This window comes from Sebastes umbrosus, chromosome 4 (assembly GCF_015220745.1).
Source record: "Sebastes umbrosus isolate fSebUmb1 chromosome 4, fSebUmb1.pri, whole genome shotgun sequence".
Classification (NCBI taxonomy): domain Eukaryota; kingdom Metazoa; phylum Chordata; class Actinopteri; order Perciformes; family Sebastidae; genus Sebastes; species Sebastes umbrosus.
In genome coordinates, this window is record NC_051272.1 from 33,280,292 (window position 1) to 33,300,516 (window position 20,225).

The 20,225-nt window shown below is 40.8% G+C and overlaps 1 protein-coding gene across 5 annotated transcripts in view; it reads right to left on the reverse strand.

The window, feature by feature from the left end:
* Positions 1-5,965: 5,965 nt before the first annotated feature.
* Positions 5,966-20,225, reverse strand: part of LOC119486268 (septin-7-like) — a 61,401-nt gene continuing 47,141 nt past the window's right edge. For 3 of the 5 annotated variants that reach the window (XM_037766273.1, XM_037766270.1, XM_037766272.1), the window contains 5 exons: positions 12,846-12,897; positions 11,059-11,184; positions 10,750-10,885; positions 10,286-10,431; positions 5,966-9,383 (listed from right to left, as the gene is read on the reverse strand). In XM_037766273.1, the coding sequence (XP_037622201.1) occupies positions 9,344-9,383; positions 10,286-10,431; positions 10,750-10,885; positions 11,059-11,184; positions 12,846-12,897 (500 nt within the window). In that variant the 3' untranslated portion in view covers positions 5,966-9,343. Of the gene's footprint in view, positions 9,384-10,285; positions 10,432-10,749; positions 10,886-11,058; positions 11,185-12,845; positions 12,898-16,049; positions 16,131-20,225 lie in introns of all 5 variants that reach the window. The other 2 variants (XM_037766269.1, XM_037766268.1) reach the window with 1 other exon arrangement.

The following is a 20,225-nucleotide window of genomic DNA, read 5'->3' on the forward strand; positions in this document are numbered from 1 at the left end:
AACAATCCAGATGGTGGCAGAATGGTGAGGGGTGGGGGGGGAGTAAGTGGACATGGTGTTCCACAAAACCTCTTGGGAGTTTTCTGTCTTGACTCGTAAAGGGAAACCAATCAAACACACAGTGTACAGGAAGAAACAATGTATAATGTATAAGTCATTAGCCTACAACCCACCGTGAAAGTATAGGGAACACAAAGGAGCCAAGAACTAATGGAGTCCACGACTATTACTCATCATTGGAAGGCACTTTAACAACAGGTAGGTAAACTTTGTGGCTCTATTGTTCATGCTGAGCTAAATGTGTCGAATTTTTCCACTGAAACCAAAAACAGAGTCAGTGTCATTGACCCTCTCTGATCCCCTGCAGCTGTTTGACCTGCACCAGCTACTGAGGGAAGTTTGTTTATAAAGTTCTCCGAACCGGCTGCCCTGTTTACGCCTTCCAGCTTTCCGGACCTCTTCAAAAACACAGCAAGACGGGTGCCAAGTGGCCCCGTGGCTGGAGCCAGCACAAACAGGCTATCTGAAGGGGAACATCATCTTTCAGTGCTGCACTTCAGATTTCCTCATGCAATTCTAAAATGTGTGCGTGGGTGCTATCTTTGAATAACAAATTTAATCGGAATAAGGGACAATAGTGAAAGAACTGGCTCTGAGAAAGCTTGCGTAGGATGTGACTGATGGGTTGAGCGTCTAGGGACTGTACGGAACTTATATTGGTTATGTTTTACTTTCTTAACAAGCAAGACCCTCCCACAGTTTTTTGGCATCATTGGGCAAAATTTACACTCGGCATATTGTAATTCAAGTATCTGAGAGAAAACTAGACTTCACCTCCTCATGGCTCTGTTTTCAGGCTTTAAAAAATCTAGCCTAGTGACGGGAGACTTTGACCAATCACAGGTCATTTCAGAGAGAGAGAGCGTTCCTATTGGCTGTGCTCCGGCTGGTGGGCGGTGCTTGATATTTTGTCAACAGATCTCAACATGGCTGCCGGGTCACAAACTTTCTCATTTTACAGCTAAACAGTAAACTACAAGATGTTTCTGAAAACATCTGAGGAGAGAAATAGGCATTACAGTAACAGAATATTGACTCATATTTGATCAGCGCTGCCTAGTTTGACCATTTGGTTAGAGTTTGCGAGTGATTGACAGCCGGCTCTCATAGACAGCAGATGGACAGCAGACCTCAGATCAGCTCTGACTGCTTGTTTTCCTCCAGTCTGTGATATCCTGCAGATGCCATTAGAAGCACCGGACGACACAGAAGAACATGATTTAGATTACCTGTCTCATGCACTACTGTCAGGATATAGTGACCGTTTTATAAAAATAACTTTTAATCATATTTGCTCCATTTCTACCCACTGCTGCTTTAATATTTTCTTTGGACCCCACAACACAGACATATTATCACCTTATAAGTTGATATAGTGAATTTCCACCAAACACATACAGCAGATAGGGAGCAGCAATAGCATCTAATTGAAGTCGTGTTGTTGGCCACCATCTTTGTTAAGAGCTCCACCATGTGGTGCTGCTGCTGGAAACGACGCTATGAGAGCAGAGAGAATGAGTCGCAACAGTTACGTTTCAGGCCATACAACCAAAACAATGAGCTGAAAGATACTAAAGTGCTCCATAGAGCTGAGGGGAACAGCAGACCTGGGTGATGTATTTGTCACATCTCATTTGACCTATTTTTGTTACAAAGTATTTATCGTAGATGCTTTAAACAAAAGGTGGAACGCAAGGTTTATATAATACATGTCACATGGAAAGGCTTAAATAAAATATGAATCTGGGATTCATATTTGTATACAGTCCCTTATTCTCTTCACTGTGTAACAGCATTAGACTACAGGATGCAAAACAAGACAAACCAAAATGTCGACACTGGTATTGTATCTGTCTAACCTTCCTTCTGTCAAGGTGCCTTTGTTATTCACAGTAACAAGGCCATCCACCTCAGTATCATCTCATGTATCTTTACCACACAGGAACAGTTTCCTCCAGAGCCATGTAAGGAATAGAGCAGAGGTTGACACACCAGGATGTTGTGCAGAATGTATTCCTGTCAGGGTGGGACCACATTGCTAAGGACAACAAGGCCACTGACCTGAGGTTCTCCAGTCTGGTCTCACTGCAGTCGGGAGTCAACCCCCCTCCTCCCCCCCGTGTTTCTGGCTGCTCAGTTACTCCCTCTGCCGTAGATCTAACAATCTGATTTGCTGACTAGCTAGCTGATTTGATCTCAGCAACTTTTTTTTATCTTTATTGGATTATGGTGATCTGCTCTATATGAATGCACCTGACCAGTGCCTAAAGAAGCTGGATACTGGTTACCATTGTGCTTTACGTTTCATTACTGGCTGTGGAAATCTGGTTCAGCACTGTACCCTGTATGCTGCTGCTAAATGAACATCTCTGTATGTCCGCAGACTTTCCCATTGGTCGGCTCTTATATATAAATCGCTCCTTGGACTGGTTCCTTCGTATCTGTGTACATACATGTGTACAAACCGCAATCAATATGGCCTGGCGCTCTCACAATGTTCTACAGATGTTGGTCCCAAAGGTTAGAACGGAGTTAGGCAAAAAAAGCTTTTAAATTACGCTGCTCCTTCTTCCTGGAATAATGTACGGAAGGACCCGAAACTGTCAGAGCTGGTTACTACTGTACGGGGGAATTTAAGTCCATTTTAAAGGATCGACAAAGTGGCACTATATATAGGTCGATGTGATTGCTCTTGAATTTCTCACTGAATTGTTTTGAGATTGACCTGTTTGTGTGTTATAGCAAATTTTGGATGTCATGCTCGTTCACTTGTGGTGTGTGACTGTTGTATTCTGTCTGCTTGTATTGCTTGTTTTTATTGTTGTAACAATGTCTGTGCTGCCCTCTTGGCCAGGTCACTCTTGGAAAAGAGATTTTAATCTCAATGAGTTTTTTACCTGGTTAAATAAAGGATATATTTATTTGTACGTACAGCCGTCCTGCAGGATGAAATCAGAGGAAAAGATCGAGTCCAGCATCCAGACAATTGACACCAATGTGTGATAGAAAATTCACTGTGGATGTTCCTGGTCCCCAGACAATGGTGACCTGCTGACCTCTCCTCCATAGCACCACCATAACATCTGCATTTTCAAATGTGCATACAAAGATGTAACAAAATCTAATCCCCAAGAAACTGGTCTGATTGAGTAAAATGTTCACATGTTGAATGGACAGATCTGTATCATGAATTATCATGTTTACAAGCTTCCATTTGAACCTTACGCACTGAACTTAAATTACTGGCATAAAAATTGGCCAATGCTGTGAAAGGTGACAAACCCATTAGAAATGCACTGCTCCGTACCGCCGCCCGGCACCCAGAGTATACGAATGTCGTAACAGTCACTGTTGGCCGATTCAACACAGCTGTATGTCTCGCCCCCTCTCCCTCCCCCTGTTGTTGTAATCACCTTGAGCTCCATAACACCCAGCAGTGCCTCCACCCAGAGGAGCTATGGGATGAACAGGAAGTCTAATTCTAGACCACTTCCTGTATGACATTCCTGACCTGAGTTGCCTTCCTGCCAGACTCTCCCAGGCTCCGTATGTAAAGCACATCTATGGTTCCACCAGCCACACTTTTACATTCCCTTGTATGTGTGTGTGTGTAAATGTCAATATAGGAGAAGAGTGTGGTAAGACATTAAGAAATGGGAAGTATGTAAACCCATTAAATCTGCTGTGCATTGTGCACTGATTTCAACATGTTTTCCATTGGAAAGAAAATGGAAATATCAAAGTGATATAATCTAATGTTGATGAGTCATTCAAAATTTGACATATTAGCCTTTTGTAACAGCACTAGCAGGCAAACCCCCTGCCTGGATTGCTAAAGTTCAATTACGGATATCCACAATGTGACTCTTATTCACAATGTCCACAATGTGAATTGTGGATATCTGTAATGAGAAACCCCATACACATGAACGGCAAAAGTAGTTTGAATCGTACTAGTCAAAATGTAATTACAGATATCTAAAATTAGAGTTTTGCCTAGTCAGAATAGAATTAAGGATATCTTGAATTAGAGTCTTGACCAGGCAAAACGACATTGCAGATATCTCTAATAAACATCCTGTCTAGATATTAAATGTTAAAACGGCTTGCTGTAGATTCCCTGTACATTTCTCGACACAGCCCGATCACTGATGTCACAGAAGGTGTTTCCTATCAACTGTCAAAAGTAAAACACCCTCTGTGACATCACTAGCTGGCTGCAGCCAGAAAAGCAACATGCTTCATGTAAACAAAAGTGCCTTTACAGACAGGCGGTCTGGGATTCACAGATGAATCCATGCACATAAAAATAAATCCTGAGATCTGTTTTGAAGATCTCAATTATAACTGAACGAAATTACACTTCACTAACTCCCACAGATCTCATTTCTCAAGGTGTTTCGTTTCTATTTGATCTTACTTGGCCAAGGCGTCCTGGCTGGCGTCCTGCTGCTGTGGGATGTTGCTAACCAGCTCAAAGGTGAAAGGTCGAGCACACGAATCCCTCTTCTACAGGCTTGACACAGCGACTGGGTGAGCTGGACAGAGAAATGCTGCCCTCTGTTACCTGGGAGGTTAAAACAGAAAACAGAATGAAAGTAACTTGGAGACTCAGCCTGTTGGTCTATCCATACCTTAGTTTCTCTGTCATCGGGGTGGTTCCAGTAGTGCATGCTGCATCCCACCAGAACAAAATATCGGCGATGCCACACCCCATATCCACTGATCAACTCTAACACAGTCTGGGAACAGATCCAGAAAAAGAGTGAGTTTAAGTCAACTAAATGCAGCGAAAATGTTTAAAACAGTTTTCCAACATTTAAGGAAAATGTCCACCTCATCTCTTTTAATCAGCGTAATTCCCACTGGAGTCTAGTGTAAATCTGCTTCTTGTCTGTGAATCTTAAGATTTAAAGGACCCATATTGTAAAAGTGAGATTTCCATGTCTTTTATATCATAAAGTAGGTTTAAGTGCTGTATAAACACAATGAAAGTATCAAAACGCTCAATCCATGGAGAAATACCCACAGTCCGTATTCAGAAACTGTCTTTTGAAACAAGCTGTCAGGATTTTTGTCCATTTGTGATGTCACAAATCTACAACATTAAGACCATTTCACAGTTTTAAAGGCAAGCATTCTAAATGTGTCCCAGTTTATTTCCCGCTGCAGTTTGATGTGAACGACATCAGCTGACAGGAAGTAAACGTGGACCCAAGCTGTTGCCTAGCAACGCAATTCCGTTGAAATGCACTAAAATGGAGCGTTTCAGACAGAGGGTAAATACAGGTATATTCAGGCAGACTATATGAGAAAAATAACGTTTTTTTAACATTACAGCATATAAACATGTTCTAGTAGGAACATAAAATACAAGTATGAACCTGAAAATGAGCATAATATGGGACCTTTAAAGTCTGTATGACACTAAATTGCTTGTTAGCCATACGAGACAAGCAGAGACCCAATCTGTCACCTGGGTTGACGTCTCTCAGTCTGCACACAACCTGAAGCTAAACCATGACAAGACTGAGCTGCTCTTCCTTCCAGGCAAGGCATCTCCCGTTCCTTGACCTCTCTCTGTCATAATTGAGAACTCTGTGGTTTCCCCGATTTGGGAGTGCAAAGAACCTGGGTGTGACACTGGATGACCAGCTGTCTTTCGCTGCTGATGTCGCTGCGACAACCTTAGTTATGATAAAAATGTCCCGACAGCTCTGATGGAGCTGGACTCATCCTGAAGACGGCTGCCAAATGTTTTTACTAAATCAACCTGGAATCTGTGTGAAACAGCAAAACTGAATGATATATGTAGAAATCTCTGAAGGTCACTCTGTGACTGTTAGACCCCTTCACTGGTCCTGAGTTCATATTAAATGTGTGTTAAAAAGAATACGTGCACCCGTTGGGAGTTAAAGCATAACCATGTCAACTTTATTATTAACCTTTACAGTTAGAGACAGAACAAAGAAGAATATCAGTAAACAGTGTACATATAAAAAAAGGAAATATTACAAAAAACTGTCTATCTTAACTTGGTGTTATTGGAAGGGCGAGTGGTTCACAAGCGTTTCAAAGAAAAATGTACCTTCTTTTTTTTAACTTGTAGGATGAAATAATTGCTTTTTTTCCTGCACTTAAAGAGAAAATATAGCATTACAGAGCAGTCCTGAGAATGTGTACTCATTGACGTAGATGTATACAGTTTATATGTGTGTGTGTGTGTGCATGAATAAATGCATGTATTCTTAAGACAAGTTTTACATAATAGATTCTGTTCTGAGTACAAGTTCTGTTGTTATTCCTGGAATATAATATTGTGAAAAAACAAATAAACAAAAGAAAAAAAAAGGCCACTGTCAGCCTCCAGTATGTACACAATATAAGCATTTCCATCATCAACAAAAATCCATACAGGTAATATTTTATGTGCTGCAGGTGTAGGGTTCGTCCATTTAGCATTTTTGCTTTGAAGACTGCAGGCGATCTGAAAAACTCTACTAAAACAACAGATTACTCTATGAGTCACTGAAGAAAAACTAGAAGGGATTTAAAGAGTCGTTCTTCAACCTGACATATAGGATTATTAATATCGTAATCACCATATGAAAATAAAACATGGGAACTCTTGGAAAGGTATATTAAAATGTGTCGCAGCACGCGGCTTTCTGACTCTGAATTGACTCCAGATTGGGTTTTTAGAGAACAGCAGAGGGGTAATGTTTCGCTGTGTGAGGATGCAGTTATGTAGAATATTCAAAAGTGAAGTCAAGAGACAAAGCTGTGGCTGAATTGGCAAACTTATCCAAACAGTTATCCTTCTGGGGAGTCCAGGATAAAAAAAGGAAGATTAAAGGAATATATCAGGTTTTTGATGAATTGACCCTCTGGTGGTTTTACACACAAAGGGAAAATATCACAAAAAGCTGCTTCAGATCTATGACGACATCCATCACTTACATCACGATATAAAACATCTTTGTAATCACTGTAAATCACCTGTAAATGAGGCTTTTTGCATAATGTCTTCTATTTAAATAGGAAACACACACACTGCAATGACAATATTCTGGGCTGCTGTTAACACACAATTACTTCTCTCCCTTCTTTTTGTCTGATTCAGATCAGACAGCATCTACGACCTCAAACACAGCATTTAATAAAACACACCTGCTCATTACACACACACCACTGGAAGTCCCGCCTGAAGGCCCGGTCACACCAATAATTAAAAAAAACAGCAACATTTTGATCGGTGAATTGGTTTGCAAGGGCGGATTTTTCACATTGAGTTTGGTGAACTTCAATAAAAGCGCAAATTTGTGCTGTCGACCAGCTGTGAACAGAGAGGCCGAGATAGAGGAAGTTGTTGAAGCTTATTAGCTGCGTTGCACCATCCGCTTTCATTTAATCTCCTCTGTCCACAGTGCTCGAAGTGGAAAAAAATAAGTGTCGGTACTTCCCTTATTCACATGTTGTGTGTCTGCCGCTATCAGCAATCTCTTGCTCCTATTAATTTATTATTATTTCTTTAATCATGTTATACTGTGTCCGTCATTACCAGTTGTGATTTTATTGCTATATTATTTTACTCTGGCTACGCATCTCCTACAATAGGCCCTGTAATACTCCAATAAGTAGTGGATGTGGTGGGTTTGTATATTTACCCATAGCGTTGATAGTTTTCCTGTGTTAATTGTAGTATCTCTCTATAATATATATTAGGATGCCTAGAAATCACCACCAGCCAGTCAGACAGGCAGGTACACATGCAGAGCTGAGCTGTGTGAGCTATTCATTCAGGTTTTAGGAGCAGATGCTCCCAAATATTATACAGAGACACATTCTGAATTTATACATCGAATAAAAGGATCAAAAAAGATCATTTGAAGGTTTCTGACTTAAAACTATGCAATTTTACATAATTTTGGACTATTATTAGTTAACTCCAAAAAAGTTTAAAGACAAAACTCACTATAGTTGAATAGTTATTTTTTATTATTTATCACAGTCTTCGTCTGAACATTTAACTCTTCTGGAAATGTTTGCCCTGTAAAAATCATATTCTATAAATCTAAAGAGCAGATTCAGAAAACTCTTAAATAATTGTTACATTAATGATATTTGCGACGCTCCCCACATTGTTTTTATGTTCACAGGGCTTATGAGACGAGGCTCAAATACGCTGGCGCTGCGTCATATGATTATGAATCTCCCACAGAAGCTGATACGGAGAGGGCAGAGGAGAGTACCGGCGAGCTTGTGAGAAGTTCCGGTACGCAAGAAAAAGTCACGGTACGCCGAGGAGTAAAATGAAGAAAGTGCCGATACCGAGTACCGTCCCACTTCGAGCACACTGTCTGTCGCAGTAAAAAACTGCTTCAAAGAAGAGGAGTGGTTTGTAGACAGTTATGAGAAAGGAATCAACAAACATAAATCACAATACGTTAGCAAACGTATTGTGATTTATTCAAAAGACGTATTTGTACTGTCTACTGAGGGGAGTAAACTGGGGGAGTAAACTGGGGGAGTAAACTGGAGGAGTAAACGGCCCGCTGCTGAAAAAATTGAAGTTCAAAAAGCTCCTGTGATTCCTTAAAGACTCACCGATCATCATTTCGCTGTTCCACTTTCTGGTGTGACCGGGCCTTAATCCCAATCTGACTTCTCCCTCCTCAGCTGCCACCTGATTCAGTTACCTTCACTCACATACACTCTCCCTTCTCTTAACACACTCTTTATGCGAGTGTTTTACCGTGTATACACTTGTGTTAAGTTGTTGAGAACAATAAAAGAAAGAGTGTCGAGGAGAGGGGTAGTACGTCTATCTGCAGATCTAATGGAATATCTAGAGAACATACAACTACTACATGTGTACAAATGGCTATGCATGGTCCCTGCCATGTGTTAACTCCACACTGTCGCTCAGAGGAACTCGAGCTTCTCCTCTTTGTCAGGAAATATAGGAAAATAGAATTTCACAAAAACATGCATTCCCCATGAAAATGAAAAGGTTTCAACAGATACAGAGAGACCCTGCAAAGAGACGAGCATGTGGGCTGCTGTGGGCGTTTGCATGTGTGTATATGTGTGTGTGTGTGTGTGTGTGAGAATGGCGTCCATGTCACGCGTGGTGCATGTTAAACGTAACAGGAATGCGCTGTTGAGTGTTATATCTGTTTATGTGTGCGTATGTTCGGAGGGCCACAGTACATGTGAACTTCAGAGGGGATGAAGAAACAAATTGAGTTTGTGTAAAACTGAAGAAACAGGTCGTATCTCTTCAAAAGATTTTTCCTTTCTTCTTGTTCTTTTCCATCGTCCTGCGTGAGAAACAAGAGAAAAAGTGAGAACATTACTTCACGATCTTGCACAGTAGCATGGAGAGTTCGTTTATTGGGCTTTACAGGCACATTGGAAGAGTACTGCTGCAGCCATCTCTAACGGTCGACTCACCCAAATCACAAGAATAAATAAAAAGCATCTTTTTTCTTTTCTCATTTGAAAAGCAGATAGTGTCGTTCTTTTGGCCCAGAATTCCATTTGGTGGAACTCACACAGCCGTGAGAAAATAACAAAAGGGAGAGTATCATTTGATAACTTCATATAAGACAACAATTAGAATGAATTAAATGACAATGATGAAGACCTATGTCGGTCGCAACGGTCATTTTAAACAATTGTTGCCATGTAAAATAAAGGCATTTTAATTTTGTTCAAACACTACGGTGTGCCTTGGATTATCTTTGAGGGAGACTTGCATTTTGTACTTTTTTGAGACCATATTCCACCCATGCAATGAGCCCTTCATAAGACTGAATCAGAGACAGTATTACTTTGTAATGTTTCGCACATCCATGTTGTGTGTGAGCCTGTTTATGTCAACTGTGACTACCTATATTTCAAATTATATTTTGTGCCAATTGAGGTGAAGTTGTAAAGATTTCGTTGCTATTCGTACTGGTAACCTTTAGTGGTCAGTGAAAGTAGCACGTTATGTAATTCCGTGTCGCGAAAGGGTAAGAAAATGTGCTTAAAATGAAATGTGCCACAGCGGTAACGATATACAGCTAATGTCTTATTTTAGAAAGGAATCATGCCAACAATATTGTCAAAGGACATTTTGTTATATGTATCAGTAGACTAGACATACTGCAGACTGAACAAATGTTGCCAGTTAAACAGCTATATTAGTCAGCTGTTGAGAAGTGGGAGTGTTACTGACTTGGAGGCGTCCAGTTTCTGCTGCTCGAGGATTCTCTGCTGAGCCTCCCAGTTGTGCTTCTCGTCCTCATACACTCGTCTCTTCTCCTCCAGCTCTTTGTACTGCGCCTCCAAGTTCCTTTTCATCTGTTCGTGGCGTCGCTCCAGCTGAGGGTAAAAAAACCCCAAAACATTAGATAGACTCACTCTTAAGTTGTATGTTTCCTTCAATAGCACATGTAATCACCATCAGTCATTCATTTACTTAAAGAACTAGTTTTTGATCTGGTTATCTTGTCCCTTGTCCACTTGTGTGGCTGCACTGTGTGCCGCAGCTGCCACTGTGTGTGCTACGTGCATGTTGTGTGTGTGGGGCACAATATACATCCTTTACAGCTCCGGTGTTGGTTTTTTTAAAAGTCTGTATCAGTTCTATCTCACACAACTTTTCATCTCTCTATCTCACACACATATCCTCAAACCCACCTCGGCCTCTGAGTCCTTCAGCTTCTGCTTCTTCTCCTTAACCTTCATTTCAAAGACCTGTTCCATCTCCGCCTCCATCTTCTTCATTTTCATCACGTGCTCCCTGCGCTCTTCCTCCATCTGCGCCAGGGGACTCCTGTTGACCACAGCGAAGGCAGGAGGTTAATTGTTTAGTTTGTTCACCTTTAATAATAAAACTAAAGGGAAGCTGTGACGAGCTGCCATTGTAGTTTTTTTTTCCACATTTAAAGTAGTGTGTTCTCTTTCTGTAAAATGAGGGGAAGCAGTAGTTTAGTAACTGAGGCATACTTAGTGAGCTGTCCCTTGGATTTGGAATTGTCCACTCCGTTACAGGTGACGGCAGCGAGTTTCTTACTGCGGTAATTCTCATAGTGGACATTGTTGGTGACGTCCTTCAGATCCTGCATATGGGTCCTAAGGAAGGGGAGGAAAAAGAAAATAAAACTAATCAGGTGCAGTAAGCCTGAGGGAGGATTGGGAGGAAAGAAGAGGAACGGAACAGGAGAGAGAATCCAGAAGAAAGATACAGCTTATAAAAGGAACAAGCTAAAGCTACAAAGGAATTGTACATACTGTATATTAATCTTTGACTATTGCTACATACAGTAGATATCTGAGACAATACAAAGCATTAACTGTAAACTAAAGTGGGCATTAGAAGACATTTGTCAGCCTCTAGTGGTGTCTCTGGGTAAGAAATCAAGTTGGACATATGAAGAACTCACTTTCTCAGTGCTTGTGTACATACATTTGGGTATCTGGAGTGTCTACCAACCTACAAACTATGAAACCCAGTCAGTTTTTTTGTGGGTTGCCTAGATCAGAAAACATGTGATTCAACGAGCCATTCGGATCCCCTTCCTATGTCACATGGAAGCTCATTAGAATATACCGCCCCCAGCTTGAGAACTACCTTTGCAAAGCTGCACCATTTTCTTCTCGCAAGCCAATCAGAGCAGACCGGGGCTGCGGTCGAAAAGTCAAAAAATTACGTCCTAATATCTTTTCCTAACCATTTTTCCTTGACCTCGGTTGAAAACATCATGAGGTCAAGGAAAGATGAGAAGCAGAATTCAGAAGGACTTAGGAAAAGACAACTGCGGTGTTGAGAGAATCCGACCGCACTTTCACTATAAGCTCCGTAATTATGATGCAACGGCGGCGGATGTTAGTGACGAGGGTGATGAAACTACAATGTTCTGAAGATGGACTGCAGAAGGCGCTGCTTCCCTCCCGTGCATTATTAAATATGTCCTTCAGTGACAAACTGCTTCACTGGCGATGTGTGAAAGAGAGATACCACAGGTCCTTCTGCTGCTGGAACACTTAGGGATTATCTGACCTAATGTGGACAACCCGGAAAAATAAAATTACTTCATTACCAAGGTTTGAATTGAAATTAAAAAAGGAATAACCTACAGGCTACCACAAAGTTGATATGATAAATATTGTTATGGTGAAGGAATAGAACCATTAAATGTATATTTCTACCTACTCCTTTTTGGACGTAATATTTATTTATGTTGATTATTTGTTTGCTCTATGTTTACTGCTCATTTTATTTGTTATTCTTGTTTGTTTTTTTACTTATTTGTTACTTGTTCGACATAAATAAATAGAAATAAAGTGAAACCAAGCAGTTGTCACTGTCCACTCCTATTTATCAACATGAATCCCAATTAGTATATGACTGTATGGAAATATTACGCAAGATAAGTTGTTTGTTTTCATGAACGGTAGAATGTTGCATCGCTTTTAAAAGTTGCGGCCGCAAGGAATTGTGGGATGTCATTTTCTCCTTTCCTTTGGTAAAGGATGCTCCAGTGTATCCTATGGTAAAGGAGATAATAAAAGGAAGCATTGAAGCTCCTTTCCTCAGCATTTAGAGGATTCAAACAGCTCTTATCACGGCTGCTACTGAGATACTTCCGGGTCATTTCACTCCGTTAGGAATCTTCCGAAAAAGGACTTTTTGATCCTGGGCTTTTTCGGTGTGTGTGTGTGTGTGTGTGTGTGTGTGTGTGTGTGTGTGTGTGTGTGTGTGTGTGTGTATTCCGAGAGACAGTATGTTTTACCTGATCAGCATGTTGCGTAGCACAGTGAAATCACAGTGTTCCCCATTCTCCACTGAAACACACAGGGAGAGACACACAGATATCAAAATTACTACACATGAACACTTCTCCTAGTAGTAGTAATCAGAATAATCTTATACAGTCTTAGACCTGTCGCACAGGTGCTAAATAACTGCAATGAACTCTGGGTAAATGAACCAGATTTACTGGGTAAGTAACTGTCAACTGCTGGGGGTCTATACTCTGGCTGTGTGTTCACACAGAGGAATGTCCCAGCAGAAACACACTTTATTGTGTTTTTGGTGAGTAAGATCAACACAACTGTGTTATTTATATGATTAAAAACATATAGTGTGTAGTGGTAATATAGAAACAAAGATTAGCAAATATAAGCAAAACATCACCAAGTTAAAATGTTAACATGTAGTTAATCTCTATGGAGACCTCATGGTACAAACAAGCATATCACAGAATGTCAAGTTCATTCATTCATCGGTTGTAAAGGGAGGGGCACATTGGGAGAAGTGACAGTATTAAGGAGGCTATGTACAATGTGAGTTGTAGTAGCACATTAACAGGGCACAAAGGGCAGAAGGACATCAGGCCATGATCACATAGGACGGGTTTAATATGAGCACACGGCTTTCATTCTGGTTTTCATCGGGTTTTGTCAACAACAAACTGGTTTGGAGCAGCGAACGAGGCGCCTTCGACAGCAAACAGTGCTGTTGCAAACTTCTTGTGTGCAGTTTAATATCAGGATAACGGGTGTGAATGCAAGAGGTAGAGGGCCCATGCTCTACTACATGACGTTATGTTGGAGCCTTCAGTGTGGTAGGCTGAAACACCTGTCAGTCAGTCATTGTGGCTAATGCCCACTAATCCCTTTTTTCCCACCAAAAGTAGCGCATTATGCCGCCTCTATGCTCATTTTACGATTAGCCGTGAGCTAGGCTGTGACTGCCAACCCACATTGAACTTCACAACGGCTCTTCAGAAACCTATGGGTGACATAACGGAGACTACATTAATATTTTATAAAGCCTATGGTCACATAGCATCGAACTGGAAAAGGGATGAAAATGTGCGCGTCCACCCGGATTTCATGTTTCCATCACTGCCGATTGGAGCTGGAGCCGATAAGTATGTGATAACGTAATAGGGGTGGGCGGATCGATCTCAAAATATCGATACTACCGATACCTTCGTCTGGTTTTGAAGATCGATTCTAGCGTCGATAGAATCAATACAAAAAAAGGGATCAGTTTCTCTCTTCTACACCCATCTGTATTTCATCAAAGAGTAGAACTGTCTGTATGATGATCTGTTGAACTGTTTTCCCTCTCACTGCTGTTGTGATGTTGTGTGCATTCAAACAACATGCGCATTGTGCACGCGTTGTGCGCGCACAGCAACACGCACCCAGACTACCTACTCTGACAGACACATGACGGCTGGAGAAAGGGGAGCATGTTTGGAGCTATATCACAGCTGTAAGTGATGGTTGAGGGTTGTTTTTTTTTTTTTTTTTTTTTTTTTTTTGCGCTTAAAAAGTTCGACAACATTAATTATTCTCAACAAATAATTGTTCGTACTTTGTTTATTATTAAAAAATATATATATTTTTTGATGTTTGCACATTCAATTTACAATAATAAATTATTATATATTATTATAAATTATTTGCCTTTAAAAAGTGTCCTGCTTTTTTAACATGCATGTGATAAGTAATTACCAGTGGAAAGCAACATGAAAGTACATAAACAGCTTTTAATTATAGAAGGTATCGTAATCAATATTAGCAATTCTGGCCCTGTATAACTTGATATCGGATCAAAAACTAATTTTAAGGTATCGCCAACCCCTAATAATGTACAGCGAGCTGGTCATTGTTGTGAAAGAAACCCAGACGGGTGACGGCTACTTACTTAAGAAATCAATAATTTGACACAAAAACAGTCCGCCAGAGTCTGACATCAGAACTGCGCCCATAGCAACGGTGTGTTATACATAGCAACGGTGTGTTATACATAGCAACGGTCTGCTATACATAGCAACGGTCTGTTATACATAGCAACGGTCTGTTATACATTGCAACGGTCTGTTATACATAGTAGCGGTCTGCTATACATAGTAACGGTCTGTTATACATAGCAATGGTCTGTTATACATAGCAATGGTCTGTTATACATAGCAACGGTCTGCTTGCATAGCAACGATCTGCTTTACATAGCAACGGTCTGTTATACATTGCAACGGTCTGTTATACATAGCAACGGTCTGCTATACATAGCAACGGTCTGCTTTACATAGCAACGGTCTGTTATACATAGCAATGGTCTGTTATACATAGTAACGGTCTGCTATACATAGTAACGGTCTGTTATACATAGCAATGGTCTGTTATACATAGTAACGGTCTGTTATACATAGCAATGGTCTGTTATACATTGCAACGGTCTGTTATACATAATAACGGTCTGCTATACATAGTAACGGTCTGTTATACATAGCAATGGTCTGTTATACATAGTAACGGTCTGTTATACATAGCAATGGTCTGTTATACATTGCAACGGTCTGTTATACATAATAACGGTCTGCTATACATAGTAACGGTCTGTTATACATAGCAATGGTCTGTTATACATAGCAACGGTGTGTTATACATAGCAACGGTCTGCTATAAAGAAATAACATACCGTAGAACGCTGTGATTGACCAATCAGAATCCGTTATTCAACAAAGCTGTGTAATAAATACCTGTGACTACTGCTGAGTAGTTTCATCACTACGAGCGATCTCTTTCACGTTACACAGTCGTAGAAACACAAAACTCACAGCTGAGTTTTGTGTTTCAGAAAAGAAAGACGTCTCCTATCTGATCACAGCCTTTCACCGTTGGACGCCACATAGTTAGAACGAAGAGGAGTTGTTGGTCAGACAACAGTAAACAGAACTGGTCTCATTTCAACATGGTTACAGTTAGATGATCGTGAGTTTTCATCTTAACAACAAAGACAATGGTTACACGGTCAGATGGGATTCTGGAAAAGGACTGCGGATAAACTGCTGCTGAGGATGTACAGTATGTGGTGGATCTCCCGCTTCCTCTTCATCAAATACGCTGCTCCTTATTGGTTAGCCTCCACCCCACGGGCAGTCAATCATCATGAGGGGGAGCGAATAAGGAGGACACCTTACCATTGATGAAACTTAAGAAGTCCCGCCCCTTGGCATCCCAAGCCAGCCATTGACCTTCTGTCTCTTCTAGAGGAGGGAGCTCTGACGGAGGGGAGGGGTACGGTTTTTCAGTTACTGTTTGCGCCCAGCGGGGGGGGATAAATCTGGGTCTGGAGCAGCTGGGTTTATTACGGCTCAGACCTGGCCCGGTTCGAGCCCAGATTCGGCCTATGTTTGGCCCAGATTCAGCCCAGATTTGGCCCGGATCAACACCATAACCTGCATGTGTCCAAGCTGACTGACTAAAGAACGCAGGGCTTGTAGAGGGAGTGTGGTGGTTGGAGGGGAGGGTGTTATATGAGGATCTAGGCATGACCAGCTGGGGGTGCAAGTCTCAGTGAGGGAATAAGTGGGGGAGCTAAGTGGGGTCAAGGGTCATAGGGAAAAAGAAAAAAAAAAAGGTTGGAACTAATAGTATACAGATCTTATTTGTTGATGAATGGCAGAAAATACCTGATGCAAACTCTTCTCAAACTTCTTTAAAAACATCTAATCATTTTAGTTTTTATTTGTCAATCATGGACGTTAATGGAAAATTGTCCATCAGGTGTTTTGAGCCTGAGCGCTTTATCCACTAGCAGCATGTATTTAGGCCATGATGATGAACTGCATTGGTTTAATGAATCAAGAGCACACAACTGTTTCAACAACATGTTTCTACATTAACATTCAAATATTCCAAATATGCTGTTAATGAGTGAGAATTCATGATACCAAACCACATGTTACCTTGATGACTTAAATGAGCTGCTACATGCCCCTTTTGAAAACACTAACTCAACCATTAACTGCTCATGAACCTATAATGAACCTATAAGCAATGCGTTAGGATGGTGGATCCCAGTCCTTGGTCCAGTGATACAGCAAAGGCCTGTACACCGTTATCTCACCCTGCACCAACACAACCGATTCAACTCTAGCGTAACACAGTGAGCTGAATCATGTGGTTGAAGCAGGACTGAAATGAACCGGTACAACAGTATGGGATACCATAGGAGCAAAGAAGGGAACCGCACAGCGTTAGAGTGATTTACTTATTGCAGCTGTAGCTTCAGCACCAAAACAGCCTCTAGTGTTCTCCATGACTATTCACAGCATCAGACCTGGGGCAACAAGTGAGTATGTGAAGGCTTTAAACCTGCTGAGGACACCAGACTCATTTTGAGATAATGTGCAGGGTAAGCTTCATTAAATGCACCTTGCAGGATAATTCCTGTTTATTACAACCTTGGTCTTGTTTTTGTAATTTGGGCCATCAGTCTTACCGGTAATAAAAACATTATACTCCCCGAGAGAATTGCTGAGATCTGGGTACACAGTGTGGACATTAAAAAGGAAGTCTGACGGAGCAAGAAACTCTCAGCAGTCAGTCATCAGACGGGTTTTCAACAAACCTCCAGGTTAGCCAAACATGTTTGGAAGAGAAAATCTAACTATAAAGCCAGAAAATCTCTGACTGTCTGTCTGTGTGTGCGTATGTCCTTCGCATATCTTGAGAACCGTTCATCCGATCTACTTCACACTTGGCGGGTGTATTGCCGGGGACCCCATGGAGTGCTTTGTCAAATTTGGTGCAATTTAGACATGTTCAAAATGAATACATTTTGTATAAACGAGCACACAGCGCTCTGTGCAGCAGCGGGGGAGGGGCTTCAGGGTTCTGCAGTTCACTTTACGACCAAACTCTTCTTCATTTCCCTGGAGTCAACACTAGAGGATAGCAGATTGAACCAGAATGTACAGTATATCACCGGTGTGATCGTGAGTAAGCTGTGGGTGTGTTTTTCCCCTTCGTAAGTAAGACTGTATTTCCCCCGGTGTCAGACTTGATACTAACTTATAACACCACCAACGTTAGCGCCAGCAAAACACCTCCGCTAATTAAATCCATGCTCGACGTTATTACCACAGTCATTATGTCAAAGCAAGCGACTAATAGGGCTATTTGGAAATGATCTCCTTTAAGTGTATTTCACCAATGTTTATGGCCGCGAGTAACAGCGACCTGGGTGTGTTTTTCAGGTGCGGGTTTAGTGATTTGGGGTTACCGAGGCAAACGTTATCTAGCTTTACTTTTCACCCTCTCTAACTGGGAATGTTGGTATTGGCAGTGGTAGAAGAAGTAGGCCTAGTCAAAACAACTATTTATAGTAAGACTATTAATACAGCATAGTAAAAGTCCTGCATTCAAATTTTAACTTTCAGTGAAGAGTGAAAGTGAGGTATTATCAGCACAATGTACTTACATTTACTTAAAAAGGTACAGTGTGTAGGATTTGGCGGCATCTAGTAGTGAGGTTGCGGATTGCAACCAACAGAAACTTCTCTATTACTCTATGGCTGCTGGCTCCGTGAACAGGACCTGCAAGGTGGAGCTTTCAATTCTAATGCTGGATAGAATACTGAATAATAATGCATTATATTTGATCCGTTGCAAATCTGAATCTGCAACGTAACCGTTAACATTTCTCGGTCAGGTAAATGTAGTATTACAATGTTTTCCTCTGAAGTAGAAGTACATAGTAAGTAGTATACAGTTAACTTGCATATTTTTTTAAGTGCTTTGGGAGCCTTTTTGTTATTTTTGGGTACAATAAGTTAGAACAGTAACATAATTTATACTTTTCATATCTAAATAAATCCATAGCTGTTAGGGGTCCTTTTAGTCGGGGGACCCAGGCAGTTCACCTGCTCCTGTTCTTTTTTCGTGAACCAGAGTGTATTTCACCGGTGTTTCTGACCGTAGGAAGCCACGACTTGGGTGTGTGACGCAACTGTGTCATGTCAGGTGTATTGTTTGGGACCCAATGAAGCGCAGCGTCGAGTGTGAAGTTGTTTGTATGAGCGGTTCTCGAGAATGCTGCAACACAGCAGGCCAAGCATTAAGCCTGTTCAGAACCGGCATGTTTTGAACAGGCATTGCACTAGTAAAGACAAATGGTAAAATCATTACCAAACTGTTTGACCTACTATACTTGTTGTAGTCTTCCAGTGCACTGAGGGATTATAAGCAATATTTTAGTTTTATCTCCACGTTAAGTGGTTCAGATACTCTGGCTACAATGTTGGCTTGTTTACAACCCGTCTGATCATCTGACTGCTCGTGTTTCTTGCCCTGCCAGACTTGGTTGTAATGATGCCACCCTGGTCCCACATCTCAGTAATTACTGTGGTGAGTAACTGATAGAACAAAATAATCCAAGCTATCAAAACAATACCCAAGTTGTAATAAACTGGAATTATCGATTAAAAAAATTGACTATGAAATTAAGTGATAAAAACACAGACAACAAACATCATCATTCATGTGTCCTTCTGGTAGATGACGGGCTCTTTTGCCCGCATGGTAACACCCAGCATACACTCCAACGAGTGACAATAAGAAGAGCTGAGATTGCTAAATATATCTTAGGCATGAGGAATATCTTAAAAAGTACTTATGGACTGAGACAAGTTGGTTTATGTAGTGGGTTTTGTTCTGGTGTAGCCCGGTTTGTCTTTCCCTTTGGTGGGGGTGGATGTTTTTGTGCACAATGTCTTAGTGTTGAGTTGCAACTACCCAAATCTAAAAAGTGTCCAAAGATTGGTAAGATTTACATTAGAGCTCAACAGATATTGAATTTTTGAGGCAGACACTGATATCAATATTTGAGAGTTAAAAAAATTGAATAACTGTACTATATATATCTGTTGATATTTACATTTTAACATTAACACTAGACAAAAATCAGGTCTTTCACGTCCCTTATAAATTAAAAAGAAAATACCACTAATTTGTGAGGGAATTTTTTTTTTTTAAATGATTTTTGGGTTGCCCGAAAAAATGTAATAAATAATTCCTAACAATGACTGATATATTTGACTTCAGGACATCTCTGACTACATACATGCAGAAAATCAAACATTCTTACTGTATTAATTTATATATTTTACAAAGTAAAAGTCCCTAGAAGTGTAAGATTAAACTTTTTCCCATGGTCTAGTGTTAAAAAATTAACAAAAATCGTAATATCGAATCGCAGTACTTGAAAATCGCAATACATATCGAATTGGCACCCGAGTATCGTGATAGTATCAAATCCGGAGATATAGGTATAGTCCAAGTACTATCCCGTTCAAGAATAAACCCCACAGTAT